General features: G+C 43.2%; 2 protein-coding genes across 26 annotated transcripts in view; one reads left to right on the plus strand and one right to left on the minus strand.

Moving 5' to 3' along the window:
* Positions 1-1100, plus strand: ier2a (immediate early response 2a). Its single transcript, XM_032538738.1, has one exon. The coding sequence runs from the start codon at positions 117-119 to the stop codon at positions 681-683; it is 567 nt and encodes a 188-aa protein (XP_032394629.1). The 5' UTR covers positions 1-116; the 3' UTR covers positions 684-1100.
* Positions 1101-3699: 2599 nt separating this feature from the next.
* Positions 3700-16366, minus strand: part of cacna1aa (calcium channel, voltage-dependent, P/Q type, alpha 1A subunit, a) — a 98412-nt gene continuing 85745 nt past the window's right edge. For 14 of the 25 annotated variants that reach the window (XM_032538057.1, XM_032538055.1, XM_032538051.1 and 11 more), the window contains 7 exons: positions 16167-16282; positions 15932-16064; positions 13841-13954; positions 12017-12055; positions 10134-10347; positions 9546-9847; positions 3700-8157 (listed from right to left, as the gene is read on the minus strand). In XM_032538057.1, the coding sequence (XP_032393948.1) occupies positions 7345-8157; positions 9546-9847; positions 10134-10347; positions 12017-12055; positions 13841-13954; positions 15932-16064; positions 16167-16282 (1731 nt within the window). In that variant the 3' untranslated portion in view covers positions 3700-7344. Of the gene's footprint in view, positions 8158-9545; positions 9848-10133; positions 10348-12016; positions 12056-13840; positions 13955-15848; positions 15861-15894; positions 16065-16166; positions 16283-16366 lie in introns of those variants that run through there. The other 11 variants (XM_032538052.1, XM_032538050.1, XM_032538049.1 and 8 more) reach the window with 5 other exon arrangements.

Raw genomic sequence — 16366 nt, forward strand, 5'->3', positions numbered from 1 at the left:
ATTCTGAACCCGGCCGGTGTTTATTGTGTCTGTGTGAAGTCATATGGGAGAGGCTGAGTCCACCAACTCAAACGTTTGATTGTTTTTCCTGGACTCATTTTAAAACAAGCCGTGACATGGAGGTCAGCGTAGAGGCCAAGAGGATCATGGTCGTGGCTTTGGGGAAACTGTACAGCTCCCGCACCCAGCGAGGGGGTCTCCGTCTCCATCGGAGCCTCCTCCTGACTCTGGTAATGAAATCTGCCCGGGACATGTACCATGCGGCCCAGACGACGGCGGAAAGTGTTGCATCAGAATGTGAAAAGCAACAACAACAACAACAGCAGCAGCAGCAGTTCACGGGTGAGGTGGCCACAGAGCCCAGGGGCGCACAAATGGAGCCCCAGGGTCCCGCTTCACTTGCCACCGGAAAGCCTCGGACGTTACCCCGAGAGGAGGTCTTACGCCCCCCCGCAGAGATTCGCCGCGACGCAGAAAACAAGGAGAATTTGTGCCCGACTCAGCACTGCAGGAAAAGACGAGGGAAAGCGGCTGTGGAACCGGACTTTCTGCCTTGCAAGAAAGCTAAACTTGAACAGCAGCTCATTGTAAATTCAGTTTTGCTGGACTATGTGAACTGCAGCAGTGAACTGGGAGCGCACCCCACCCCCATACCTCTACAGAGAGCCATTGCAGCGTGTTGAAACCCTAAGCAGAATAAAGGCACTAAAGTTTTGACACGACCTGGGAGCCTGAACTCGACTACGGGGCCTCTTCCAGGGTGGTTTGGGTGAACACCCGGGTGCATGTGTCCTGAAAGAAGCAAACATGACTGTGAACAAGCCTGGGCACGTTAAAGGAATCAAGGAAGTAGGCCTAGTCCAGTTGGTGTGTAGTAGTCCCAGTGACTTCTGGCCTAGTTATTGGCCAACGCTAAGCAATGGACTGGCTTCAGCTGACCAAAGGCAGAACTCAATCTGCCTCTATGAACATTTACAGCTCAGCAAATGTAACATGTGGTGAGCGTGGGGACCGGCGCTGTGAGATTAAATGTGTTGATGAATTCAATTGTAAAACAATGACTACAACTACCTCAGTATTTATTAAACCATTTTATTGAATTTGGAGTGATTTGTTTTTTTGTACCAGAAACTGTCTGCAAGAGAGATGGAAGCATGATGAGGGTTAGGACTACAAGTTCAATAGCACAGTCATGAATGCTGCTGATATAGTGGCTGATTGCTGTTGGGGTGAGGAAACGAGTGTACAAAAGTGGTATGTGACTGGCTGAGTGTGAGAAGTTTTGCTTCCTTCCCCCACACTGATTTGCAGAACAAAAGCAGGGACAATTCATGAGATTGCATTCCAAAGAGTGAGGGGGGGGAGGCTGTAAAGCCATTGACTGGCCCTACACTGAGACCAACCAGGGCCCCCTGGCTCTTAAGGTAGTGTTTTACTGTGGCCGGAATACTGTTATAATAGTCATCGGTTCAGGGTGCAAAAGGTTACAATCACAAGGACGTATTGGTGGATAGTGCATACATAAACATATTAAAAGGAAACAAACAACAAATAAATATACCAAGTAATAACAACAATAAGAAAACAAGACTTTAGTGCGGAACGTGCAAAGATGTTAATTAATGGGAAACATGTTGAAGAGATATTTATGGGATTGATACATGTGCAGATATTTTTTACAACAGAGAAGGTTAAACTACAACTAATTTAATATTAAAGTTGGGTGTAAGTTTTGGAATGTAATGCCACCACAGACTATGGCGTGTAACAGAGTTGGCCGGTGTTGGAGGAGGGGGGGGGGTTGTCCTGGAAAACAGAAGAAGGAATGTGGGGGGAAGTGCTTGTGTGAGGCCCCAACCGCGCTGCTTATTCTTCCGGCTGAAACCAGAGCACCCTGTCTGTCTGTGTACACAGGGCTGGGAGGGGTGTCTGGACATGCCTGTGAAAAAACATGTGCACGCCTTCTCGTGTTAGTCTGTTCGGATCACGCACACTCTTTCTTTACTCGGCTTGTCTTCCCTCAGAATTTTGTTTTTTCTCACACGCAAGCTCTTTTTTGAAGGAATATGCTGACACATCCATGTCCTTTGCTTGACTAAGCACACACACAAACAAGTCATGTTCTTATGGATATCTTTCAAACATGCGAGAATGTATAATCCAAAGCAAAATTCCTCGTATGTGTCCTCATACCTGGCAAATAAAGCTGATTCTGAATTTGCAGGAACACAAGAGCTGAATTCACTTCAAGCTATTGGGGTGATTTAGATCTCTCTTTACTCATCGGCCCCATTAGGTTGGATAACAGCTGAACTAATGCTTGTTTTTATACTAACAATGCATCTAGAAGGGAATTATCCCCCAACGGTTGCTCTAAGGTCATCTTACAGTTCCATCTTTTGGTTTTACAGCCCTCAAATTGATTATTTGCTTTATCATCATCAACCCGGTTTCCAGCACCAAATGGCAGATAGACAACGTTATTGACTAGCTAGTGAACATAGTGGAGAATTCAGCAGCTACTGTATATAAGCAGATTTTTCCATCAGGAGCTGGTGGAAGGCCAACACAGAGTGAACAGAGAGTAAATTGGAGATACATGTTCAGAAACACAACTCTAAATGAATGGTAATGCTGCTCTGTGTCTGCTAGATATTTAAATAGTTTAAAGTGCTCATATTATGATCATTTTCAGGGTCATAATTGTATTTAGAGATTGTACCAGATTAGGTTTACATGGTTTAATTAAAAACAAAACAAAAAAAACAACATTTCTGTTGTACTACACAATGCTGCCGCTCTTCTTTTCAGAGCTCTTTTGTCGAACTCTCCGTTTTAGCTACAGAGTGAGGCATCTCACTTCTATTCCATCTTTGTTGGGAGTCGCACATGCGTAGTAGCTAGGTAAGGACTACTAGCCAGTCAGAAGCTGAGCATAATGGTAGGCCACGCGAGCAGCTAGGCGAGCATTGTAAAGTGTTACAAAGGGACGCATGTCACAGAGGTAAAGGTTGGACTACAACAGAGCTTTTTGGAGCAGTTGGTGAACAGTGTTTTTCTGTTGGAGATGGTAAGTCCCTTTGGGGTGGACTTTGGGCTTTTTCACTTTGGCAACCCATAACGTGTAAAAAAAGATATATAAGACAATAAAAGAAAGGGAAAAAGTCAAAAAGCATAATATGAGCACTTTAACACTTACACCTGATGTATTTACAGCGTGTTCTACTGCTCTCAAGTGGCCAAAAAAACAAATCAGATTACAGGCACCCTGGTGAGTCGGGTAGTGCTATAGAGCAGTTTTTTGTAAGTGGGTACAGTCTTGTGCGTTTCACATGTCTGCCAATAATTTCACATTATTCCACCGATTGGCAAATGGCAGCAATGCACCAAATAAATGCAAAAATGCGCCAGCAAAGATGCACGCTAATGGATGGGTGTGAACAATGCATGTTTCAAAACGTTCACAAAAATTAGCTTTGCAAGTCTCGATAGAGGAAGGCAATGTGTTTAACATGTTTACTAAACCTACATTATGTTTTGGTGATTTACGCTGAATGTAAAGATCCCTTTTGATTGTTTTCAAGAAAACTCCACAGCGCATTTTTAAGCCACATATGAGCCATGAACACCCACACAACACAACCTCACAGTTAAAAAGACTAAAGGAATAATGCGGACAAGAAATGAGGCAAAACGGTGTGCATTCTCTCTGGATTTTATTCTTTAGGAAGAGTTCTGTTTGGAATTACAAAATGCACTGGTAGAAATAGCGGTGAGACAGTTTGAGAGTGCGACAGATAAGAGTGTGAGAGAGACAGAGTAAGAGAGAGAGAAAAAAGAGGGAGTGAGTGAGAGATCAAAGGTTCCACAGCCAGTTTTAATACAGTACATCATCAGACTTGGCTACCTCCTGCACCCTCCTAACCTCCACAAAAAGTAGAAGGGAGAATACACCATCTTATGAACTGTACTTTCTTTTCTTTGTATATATTTTTTTTTAAAAACAGTTCTTTTTTTGTGGTGTCCTGAACATGGTTGTGTTGTGCCTCAACCCCATGTAACAGAAGAAAACTCTCACCAAAGTCTCTTTTGTGTTTTCATTCTGTAGACATTTTTTTTTTTTTTTGTATAATTTTTAACCTTTTTTGTTCTCAAAAATAGAAGGAAAAAAGGAAACGTTGCTTTTTAAAAACATCTATCTATTTATATATCTTTTTTTTTTTTAATTCCTCTGAATTCATTAATCTGCTTTTTCTTTTATGTCCTGAAGATGACTGTTAACCCACGGTGTGGCATGCACATAGCACATGCATTTCTGGAACTAGATATTTTTTCCTTTTTTAAAATCTTTTGTACTTAAAAACTTTTTTTCTTCTTCTCAGTAGCGGCTTACATTGCTTTTTGTAGACTTTGTGTGGGTAATCAGGTGTTAGTGGATTTCACTGCAGCATAGACACAAAGATGGATGGTGAATGTTTGGGGCTTTATTCAGGGGGTCACTTACATCACAACACACACACACACACACACAACACACACACACACACACACACACACACCACACACACACACACACACACACACACACAACACACACACAACACACACAACACCACACACCACACCACACACAGAGTTGAAGATTGTTACAATGATTTTAAGATTTCAAAAGGGTTTCTGGAGACAAAAGAATAGAAAGCAAAGCAAGCACAAAAATAAAACACCAAAAATTGATCTGAAACACACTCATTCATGTACATACACACACAAAAAAAACACTTACACACACACTGTAACCAGGAGCTACATACATAGTGTGCTTTCTGATTTTACATGTAGTGATGTGAAAAAATACTTGTCTGTGACATTCCACTGAGGTTGGAAAGACACTAATAGGCAGTTTTTTGTCTTTTCTTTTTTTTCAGTGCATTCTCTGGTCAACATGTGATAGGCCTCCAGGTTAAAAAAAAATGTATAGGTTAAATAAATAAAAATAATAATTATGTTGGGGCTGACAGTGGTGCGCATTAGTGACAAGTGTTAGTTTGAGGCACACAGAGAAACACAGAAATAAATTAAAGATTTACAGGAGTGATACACACAGAACACAGATGTTTTCCAGGACCTTGACGAGGCCCAGACATCTTTTCTCCAACCTTTCTGAACTGTGCAATTCAGTCGCCTGTGTTAACACGTGGTGAACACACACGAGATGGTCTACAAGTGAGGGAATGAGCTAAACTGTATTCTTGGTGCGCTGACAGTGTAGAACTCTGAATCAGAAGTGCAGTAAAAGGAGGTACAAAAACTAGAAGGACACTGTTTGTCGTACAGCGCCACCAGACGATCACAAAGCGGTGGTGGAACTCTGCTTCAGCATCTGCAGGTGAGAAGACTCACCCGTTCCAATGCAGAAACCTGTCGGGAACTGCTGTGTTTGACACATTTTTAAAATGGGGCTCACAATCAAATTCACCCCGCTGTCTAAACTCTATATAGTCTTTGAAAAAGAGTGACAAAAAAGACAGACCTACTGACTGCTTTGGGTAATCTCTGTCTCATGTTTGCCCTGCTGCAGACTCATTCTCCCACAATGCAACTGTGGGTTAGAGCTCCACCTCAGGGTTGGAAAAATGATAAGCTGTGCTCAAAATAAAACAAACATACAGAACAGAATATACAGACCAAATATGCAGAATCTGTCTCATTATCACGATCATCATGATCATCATTTATAGTTAATATTATAATATCTGTTTATCCATCATTACAGTCAATAACCATACAAAACAAAGATGAAGAGTCTCTCTCCTTTCTCCGCCTTTCTATTGGTCTCTTTCCCTCTGATGTCTCTGTTTTAACCCAAAACCCTGGAAGACTTTGAGATGTTACTGATTTGTCTGACTTGTTCACCAATATGGACATCACATCTTTTATCCACTTTACCCTGCTTCCCGGCATATCGCTTTATCCCCTTAGTTACAAAAAGTTACTTCCACAATAAAATATGTGCAATTCCAGGTGTGTCAGTGGCAGGCATCTGGCACAGAACATACAGACAAGCAAGCAAAAAGTAATCATTTCGTTCCTTCTAGATATTTATACAGCAGTCTCCCCATAGCCCTCTATCACTTGATTTTAGTGTAATGAAGGTACAGAGAGAAGAATGTCATACAGAGGAGAGAGAGAAACAGAAAGGCATTTTTTTTTACTAAAAAAAGAGAGAAGCCCTGCAGACCACAACAGGAAGGACCAAGTAAAATTTCCCCCCACATACAGTTGATTCTCATTGTTGCTATTATTATTTTTTTTTATCATTCATGCAGGATTCCACAGGGTGTACAACTCCGCAAGTCTAAAAAACGAAGCTGTGTTTGGGTGCAACAGAAGATTCAAGCTTCAATGTTTTGAAGAAGTAGAAGAGAAGGAGGAAGAAGAAGCAGGAATAGAAGAAGAAATACTGCAGAAAACAGTTATTGGTTTGTTTTTGTTTTTTTGTATCTGAAACCCATCTCCACGTTTTTCTTTTTCTTCTCTCATAGGTCATGGGTTGAGGTTAGTTAAACAGTTTGATTCTGCGAGGAGGGTGTTCTCCAGGGACAACGCTAAACAACACCAACACACCCATCCTGTCCTCTAGATTTTGACCAAGGGACTTGTCAACCCCGTGCAGCGCTCCCCAACTCTCCCACCCACTTAGCCTCCTCACCTCATACAGGTGGAGGGCTCATTGTCAGTTTTGTTCTTATTTAAAAACACAGATGATAAAACTCATCAATATTCAACTGGTGGCTGGGAGGATTGGATTGGATTCCTAACTTAACTGAAGTTAGCTTTGATAAGCAAAAACAAAACAGTGGTCGTTCTTTTGTCTCTGACTGTAAAGTGTCTTTTGTCGAGTCGCAAATCTTGACATCTTGTAAGTGGCTGTAGCTCGTTGCCAGAGGCATAATTTAAGACACACAAAGACTAGTGTCCATTACCCCTCCTGCTTGCATCCTTAAAAACTGCAGTTTGAGGTTGGTCTTATTTGGCATCAAGATATGAATGCAACAATAATGCAAGCAGAACATGGAGGTGCATGGTTTCCCCTTTCACCACTTGTTTCTCCAGATCCTGCATCAGCATTCTTGTTCCACCCCTCCATCCTGACACCTACCCCTTCATCTAGACCACCATCAATGGGACATGCCAAGCAGTAGAGGAGAGAAAAAAAATTGAACAGGCAAGTAAGAAAGAATCATGGTTTCCCCTGGCAGTCAGAGCACTGGCTTAGAGCTTCCCATCTTTCGGTCCATCTATCAATTGTTTTTGCTCCTTACGCCCCTCCCCCATCCCCGGAGGCTAGCACCAGTCGTCGTCCTCCGTCTCGCTGTAGGGTTCATGCAGGCCCTTGCGGGGACCTCTAGGATGCCCAGCTGGAGGAGGGACCTTGTGGGGCCCAGTATGTTGGGGTCCATGGAGATGTGTGGAAGGGGATGAAGAGCGGTAACCATTGGGTAGGCGGCGCTGGGCAGCAGGCTGCATCTGGCCCTGTACAGGCCCAGTTAGGGCGGTGGTCGGAGGGGGCGCATGGCCGGCAGTCCTAGGTGAGGTGCGACTGGGCTGTGGGTGGGGCGGTGGATGAGGGTGGGGATTGTTTACAGGGTGTGGCTGGGGAGGGGGGTGGGGGTTATGTGGCTGTGGCTGTGGGGGAGGCGGCAATGGGTGGTTGGCCACGGCATGGGGGTGGGGGCTGCTACCCTGCATGGGGTTCTGCTCATAGGCAGGTGGTTCATGGTGGGGCTCATAGTCTTGGTAGTCCTGGTTGTAGAAGCAGCCATCCCCTTCCATGGAGCCACCTCCTCCACCTGAGTCTCCCCAGCGAGGTGGGGGATGATGACCCTGGCGGGTTGTGCCATGGTGGGCTAGTGGGAGGCCAGCAGGGGGAGGGCCCTGGCCTTGGGGAGGCTCAGGAGAAAAGTGACGGGGGGCAGGGGCTGGGGGTCGGCCCTGTGGGCCCCCAGGTGGTGTGGGCATGGCCTTACGGACCACAGGGGAGTAGGTTACATGGGGCCGGGGTGTTGCGGGGGTCTGAGGCAACTGTCGACGGCCTCGACGTGGCGTACTGGTCCCCGAGGTTGAGGGGACCGGACTTCCGCTGACCGAACTACTGCCCTACACAAAAAGTGAAATAAAGCAAATAAAAAGAACGAACCACAAATTCAACAACATGTAGAATAAAGAGGATGAGAAAGATAAAGTATAAAACAAAAAGAGAGGTATAGCAAGAATGCAAGATAGAGAGGCAGAGAAAAAGCAAGAAAGTCCAAAAAGACAAGAACAACAACAACCACAGCAATAATAAGAATTAAAGCATCAGTCATAATGTGTGTGGAGTGGAGGAGAGGAAGGCAGAAATGAAAAGCATCAAAAAGCAACAGAGCAGAGGATGTGGACAAAAAAGATGGGATTTTAAACAGCACCATAAACAGAGAAGCAACATGTCACGCAGTGGAAAGAATACAAAAGACGACAAGAGAAAAAAAGGGTAAAGGGTTGATTTCTGCAGCAACACATGTGGTACAGGGTAAATATGTTGACTGAACATACGCAAAATGTGTTTAGTTTAAATTTTTTGTTAACAAGCTGTGTGACATGTATGCAAAGATGTTGAGTTCTAAAAAGTTATGTATTATTAGACAAAAAGTTAAAATATGAGGAAACAATTCTTCCCCAATTAGTCTTCCTTTGCAAGAAAAGTTATACCATGCATTACATATTCAATACATAAGGATGCATTGTGTGTGTCACAGACAGTGTTTAGCAAAGGTAGAGCATAGATACTTTGTGTTTCCTATTTCAATAGGAAATGTTGTAGGTTATGTTGCCAAATGTTATAAAAGGAAAGGTAGTTGGGGGAACATGAGAGAACAGTGGCAGTCTAAAAACATATAGGTAGGGCAGATATGGACAGCAGTCAGATACTCAAATATATATTTTTATGCATATTTGTTTGGTTGTTGGAACAGTGGTTTGATAACAGTGACATACATGTAGTCAAGCATGTATTCACAAATGTACATAAAGGGCCCATACTATCGATGCTATTTTTTTTTTTACAATTGTGTGTTGTTAAAAACAACAACATGTCTTGACCTCTAATTTGAGGGAAGTAGGAAAAAAGGAGAGTTGTCCTACGATAACTCATGACATTCTTTGTCACTTAATTCATTGACATATCAAATAGTAACATGAATTCCGGTCAACAGTGAGTTTATAGTACTTTTCATATCCAAGGAGAGCTTTTTGCCAGTAGGTAATGTGCTCAGGAAAGCTGACCACTGGAGGAACTTCATAACAGAACTACATCAGAAACGCCATGCTCAGTGCAACAGTCGGTGTTTTGTTATTGCCAAAAAAGACTGCCTTAAAGGGATTATTGTCTTATTGCACTAGTTTTTCATAATCAAACAAGAGGCCCTTTTTTATATTTTTCAGCACTGAAAATGTGGCCATACCACTGATTTTAGACAGCACATGCAAACAAATACACAGAAGCCCACCTGTCTGTGCGTCATGCACTCACGGCCCTCGCGGCCCTCGCGGCCCTCGCTGGGCGATCGTGACCAGCGTCGGTCTTTTTCTCTCTCCCTCTCCCGGTCATGCTCTCTGTCGCGGGAGTGCCTGTGTCCGAACTCTCCCCCTCGTTCTGCTACATAGCGCTCCTTGTCCACAGAGCCATGGTGGTGGTGGTGATGGTGGTGGTGCTTACGGTCCTTGGACCGGCCGCGATCTCTGTCACGATCCTTGTCTTTGGCCGTGAGGTCCCCTGACTGGGTGGTAGTGCTCAGGTCTGTGCCGAGGCCTGATGATGGAGTTAAAGGTAGTTATCATTGGTGAGTGGTGAAAACACTAAAAATTACTAGGACATAAGATAACAATAGGACATCCCACATAAAAACACTTAAAAGCAATGCGTACACAAAACCTTTTATTTGTTTTTATTTAATACGTTAAAATTGTTTTCTTTCTCACATTTAATGTAACTAACTGTACAGCATCTGTCAAACGATCATGTTACTGCTTTTTATATATATTTGTAAATGTGTAGTTTTTATGTGTGTGTGTGTGTGTGTGTGTGGTCTTCCCACCTGTGTCAGCCTCCGTGTAGCGACAGAGGGACCTCTCAGAAGCCCGATGACTCCGGTCTTTTCGCCGGTGTCCATGTCTGGAAGTCCTCCCCTCCTCAGGTACACACTCCATGTTGTAGTCGTCTGCTCCTCCTTTGTCTCTGTGGCCCCGCCCAGACCTGCTGTGGCCCAGCGACGAAGCCGAACGTTTCATTGGACTGCTGTCATTGATGGTCTAAGAGAGAAAAAGAGGACAGAGAAAGGGAGGGAGAGAGAGGGAGAGATGCAGGGAGAGGTGTTTCCTTTGATTGTCGAGTTGGTGTTGTCTGTGAGCCATGGGTTAAGAGACACTGTGTAGGTGTGTATATGTATGCATGTGTGTAAATGGCTTGTTTCTTGAATTTTATAAAAGCCCACTCGCCTTACCTCAACATACCACATCCCTTCCAGGGAAGGCATGCCGGGTTTGGCAAAAAGCTCCGTCACAATTATTGGGTCCCTACAAAAACTATCATCTAATATTTTCTAATTTTCTAAATCACCCCTTATTTTGCACCAGGCTACTAAACAGTATTTAATGCATGGTGCTGAAATGTGTAATAAAATTACCAGATTAATAGCTAATAAAACCAATACTACTACAATCTGTGATGGGGGTCTGAATCTCGTATGTTTCCACATAAATATAGATATATTTTTTCTTCAGAATTCACACCACAGGCACATGTCCCCACTGCACCTGTGCTAGCCCCCAAAGTGTTATTCACTTGTTATTCAAAGCTCTCTCAGGGCTGAAGCAACAGAAATTGCCGACCCGATATAGAGAAATACAAGTGTATAAGAAAAAACGATAACAAGAAATAAAGTAAAAGAGATAATGGCAAATGGCCATGCCTTCCATGCTTCTATAACTTGCTTTGTAAAAGAAAAAAATGAGGTAGAAATGTCAGTATTAGTTGCACCAGTCCTCCACCCTCCTCAACACCCATAAATGGCACATTCCATTGCATGATACTGCACAAAACTCCTCTATTTCTGCTCTATTTCAACGTGCTTTCCTCCAGCCATGCAGGTGCATAGGGGTTGTCCTGAGTCCTCCACCCACATGAGAACTTCCTTCTGCAGGGCTGAGGCCTCATGCTCTGAGGTGGGACAGCAGGACAGAGCCTATGGTGCCACAAGATGCTGACCTGGGCATGTAAACCATATCAGGCTACTTCAGTGCTAGATCCTTTTAGAGGCTGAGCGGGCCAGTTTTCCAGTTATTGTGTTTTAGACAAATCCTCTGAAAGGGGTTGGCAGATGTATACAAAACACCAGTATATTTGGCCCTTATAGGAGTAGCACTGAGAATCCCAACAACATATCCATTCACACGCACATATACCCAAATCCTTCCTCTTTCTGTCACTCATCATTACTCACACATACTCCCACTTCAACACATTTCATGCATGCGGGTGTGAATGGAGACTTGGAGACAGACGGGTAAACATTGACAACATCATTATAGACGAGCACACAGGCATGAGGACATAGAGCAACAAAGCATTAGGAGCAGCTGAGAGAGAGAGAGAGAGAGAGAGAGAGAGATAGAGAGACAGGCCACAAGACAGTGTGGCATGTTGACAATGACAGGAGACGTGCAGAGTTCAGCCCAATTCCAAAACCACTGAGTTAGGTGCATGAGAGAAGTAACTAAGGATGCTGGGATCAGTTTGGAAACTGGCCGGCATCACATTTGGTCATGCCAAAAAAAAGCTGTCCTAATAAATTTGAAAGAAAACCCCTGCCAACAACATGGAGATATGACAAATGAAGGTAAAAAGTTCCAAGAGTGTGTGAGAGTGAAAGGGAGAGAGAAAATAGAAAGAGAGACGAGACAGGGAAGACAGGGTACATACACTGAGGTTACTGCCACGTTGTCTCCCTTTCCTCCGCTGCTGTATGAGCACATAGAAGACACACACACACACACGCGCGCGCGCACACACACACACACACACACACACACACACACACACACACACACACACACACACACACACACACACACACACACACACACACACACACACACATTGAGCATACACACAGACCCAAGAAGGGAGGAAGGGAAGTAAGGAAGACAGGGATGGATTGAGACACAATGAAAGAGAAAAGGGGTAAAGTGGAGAACAAGTACAAACCAAAAAGTGTTAGGTGGAGGTTTAACCCAAAAAAGAAATGGGGTGCCACAGTGGAGAGAGAAAAGAGAAAGACAGAAAGAGAAGAAGGGACAGAGAAAGAGAGTCCGATTAGACACTGAAGCAGCAGTGGCGGTGGAAGAGAAACACTTACCACAGAGTCTGGGGGCGATTGGAGCCAAAACACGGTTACCGTATATAGACAAGGTCACCATGAAAATGCTTAATCAACAGCACCACGGTCACAACAGCAATGATGACAATCAGCAAAATACACACACAAATGGATACAAATACACACCGACACACAAGTACATTTGACTCAACATAAAACAACAGAGAGACAGAAACTGTGTGAGTTTCAGGGCACAGAGAACAGAGAAACAGAGCACAAAAAAACTGCGGAACACCCACACACACTCCCACCCCCACTCACCTCGCATACCCACCCCACACACCACTACACCCCCACACATCCCCCCCCAACCCACACCCACACACTTGCAATACATGCTCGTTCCAGTTCATGTTGAAAAAAATCCTCAAAAATTCAGAAAAAGTTCAGCTCAGGCAAAACCTTTGATTGGAATTTCCTGGGAAGTAAGAGACACTTTAGTTCAAAAAACCGACAAGAAAAGATAAATAAATCAGTCTTGACAAAGAAGAGGACATAATGGCAGGCAGGAACGTGTGTAAACTGTATTTGTGTGTGTGTGTGTGTGTGTGTGTGTGTGTGTGTGTGTGTGTGGACATTTGTATTTATAAATGTGTTGTGTGCATATGACAACCAGAGCACTCACCGGGATATGAAACACAATAAAATGGATGAGTGTGTAAGATGGAATCGGGACAACCACGGTTAAAAACCTCCATGCAAGTGGCAGGATGAGGGGAAGAGAAGACGACAACAAGAGAAGAAGAGAAAAGGAGCAGAAGGTCTCACTTTGCCTTGCTATGGCCCTTTTGAATTCAAATTTGGAGGTCAACATTTCAGCAAAACATTTCCATGTTTTAGCCAGAAATATTGTCACTCACAATAGCATATCTTGTTTAATGGTTGTCACACTACTGGTGGTCCTTTGGCTGAAAAAAATATAACTACAGAAATGTACAGTAAAAAAATGTACTGTAAAGATTGACTGAAAATTGATTGCCTGAGGAAGAACCAGTAGGGTCAAAACGTTGCCTTTTTGATGAAGCAGTTTTGCGAACATTACATTTTTTCACTTTAGTATTTTTCATTTGTCCTGCACCTGCCAGAAGGTGGGATGTGCACACAATTTTGTTTTATAACCTACAGAAATGTAACCTTGTGCCCAGTAACCAGTGTACCCAGTACCACATCAGTGGCTTCATTTAGCAAGAATCTCTGTTAAACCTGTGCCAAACCTTTGCCAAAATTGATTCAAATAACCACAGCAATAAATATGTAAGCAACAAGTCAGACCTTTAAGAATATATGATATTTTAAACAAAAGCGGATGAGGAACAGAGATAATGGGGGAAATAGAAAGAGAGTGGAAAGGTGAGAATGCTGCTCACTTGGTTGTCGCCTGGGAGGCGGGGCATGGAAGCGGCCCTGCCATGGCCTTCCATTGGCGGAAAGTGCTCAGTATCCGAGTAACCATCCTGCCCCATCTCTCTCATCTCTACCGTCTGAAAACAGAGCAGGAGAGCAGGAGATGGTGTGACGACTGCCATGAAAACTGACAGGGAGTAGGGGGGATAGGTGGGAAAGTTTGTTATCCAAAGAAAGCAGAGAATTGAGGGTCTCAGAGAGGTAAAGGTAGTCAGTGGGAGAATTTGGTGAGTTTTTGAGAAGGGATTTTACTTTTTTTTTTCTCTTTGTTTGTTGTTTTAGTTTTAAATTGTGCTATGAATGAAAAAAAATAAAAATAAAGAAATTGAGTGTTTGGATCTTAAGATGGTGAGTATACTCCAAATAAAATCCAATTTTGTGTTTGGCCGCTGTCAAAAATGGAGCATCAAGCTAATACAAAAAGTCTTTGTTTAACAGCATCGATGCCAGATGGAGGCGCCCGAGAGTCAGCAGCAACGTATTTGAGGGGAAAACCAAATGCAGCCCAAAGTACATGTGAAAAACACATGATGCATTGTAGGCATTGTTGTGTAAAAGTGACAACTAATTCGGCTGGCAAATTTGCAAACACTGCAGTAGTCAAATCTTGATCCAGCCTGTTGTTTTATTTGCAAATTATGCAGATTTTCAAGCCCAAATATGGAAAATTCTGTTTCATTTGGAGTATATCTTAAAAATTGGAGCTGAATCTGGCAGCTGGGGTTGTTTAAAACCAAGGTGTGGCACTTATTTGTTGTTATTTAAGTTTTAATTGTTAACTGAGATGGAGTGCCAAATATTTTATTCATTCAGTTATTAAAAAAGACCAGATAAAATATATATAAAATATAATAGAATAATAACTTATAAACTCTAATTTATGTAATGCCAGATAAAAGCTAAACCACTTGCAGCATGTGCTCGCTGCTCATCTCATTACGTTTCAGTGTTTGGGGGGTGTTTTTCTTATAAAAGACATTGTGTTGTCTAATATTTCCTGTTGTAATGGGTGCTTTATGGTTTGATTTGCCGTATCTAACTGTAGGTTATCATTCAAACTAGTTTGAATGAAGCCGACAGCCACTCTCTTCTATCCAACTCCTGAGTTTAAACTTCTCCAGACCTCTGTTGATTAATATAGAGAAGTGGCTATGCTATAGGGCTGACCGACACAGAGACCAGTCAGGCCCTCCAGGAGGTCTACAAGCAGAGAGGTTTAACAGCATGATGACAAAGACATGAACCACTTTGAATACAGAGGCAAAATAGACTGAATGAATGGAAACGTACAACATAAAAAAAATCAGTAAGTAAAATAATTGTGTGAATAGACAGGTTTGAGAGATGAAACTAATCTAAGAAAGGTTTAACACCATGCCAACGCTAACTGAAAAGTCAAGATGTGAGAGATCACAGGAAATGGAAATGACCTCCTGAGTAAAAACATTAAAGGCAGTAAGGCAGTAAATATGGGACAGTATAAGCTCTGAGCTTGTCTTTTTTGTTCCAAATTGGCTTCAGCTTTTCAAGTACTGCAGTATTTAACACAATTGTTTTTTATTTGACATTATTGTCAAGAGTACCCATAAGTTTGAGTTAATATTGCTGATTCTGACCGGACTGGAAGGGAATGTATACACGTGAAACAAGAAGCAAGTCAATGCCCTGTATAACAAAATATTGTTGTATTTGTACTTTAACCTCAGTTATAGTAAAGGGGAACACAAACCTAATGTCCTTATGTCTTCATTTAATTCATGTACCACACAGAGGTTATGGATAGAATTGCAATTAGTCACTGCATGAAGAGCATGGTTCATTTGACCATTTAAGTGACCTCAATGGTTCTTTGGAAGTTCATTTGGTAGCAATGACATGAAAGTAAAAACAAATGTTGAATGGGTCGAGTATTTGAGTACTTGTCCACACAAACTTTGTGTGTGAAAAAGATGTATTTTATTTGTATTGTGTGTGTGTGTGTGTCTGTGTGTGTGTTTGTGTGTGTGTGCTCTTAGACGTGTGGTCCTGGGTGTGTGCGTCTATGAGCTTTCTACCTGAGAGTTGGTCATGCTTCCCAGGCCATCCTCAGGGTGTCCCTCAGGGCTCCAGCTGCCGACTTTCTGGGACATCTCCTGAGCACGAGCCGTCACCCATGAATGGCTCTCCGGGACCCCCCCCTCCACCGGCCTATGACACACACAAACACACCATCACAGACACATGTTTCATAACCGTTCTGCTTACAACCACCTACTGTAAAGTAAAACATGGCAACCACATCCAACTCACAGGCCGTTGACAGTCTCTGTTGTCTCAGGTGGAGGGAGGGCGTTGTTATGTCCCGGACCCCCATCCTGGGTGGGGGAAGGTGGCTCCACGCGCTGAAACAGTAATGGCGTTCGATTCTGTGTAAGATATACAACATGGCCGTCGCCAGCTATCAGGCAGACTGACAGGGAAATGGAGGGAGAAGGGGCAGAGCAGGAACA

Source organism: Etheostoma spectabile, chromosome 15 (genome assembly GCF_008692095.1).
Source record: "Etheostoma spectabile isolate EspeVRDwgs_2016 chromosome 15, UIUC_Espe_1.0, whole genome shotgun sequence".
Classification (NCBI taxonomy): domain Eukaryota; kingdom Metazoa; phylum Chordata; class Actinopteri; order Perciformes; family Percidae; genus Etheostoma; species Etheostoma spectabile.

Coding starts and splice junctions, on each gene's coding strand:
- ier2a (XM_032538738.1), top strand. CDS start 117: ATGGAGGTCAGCGTAGAGGCCAAGAGGATCATGGTCGTGGCTTTGGGG.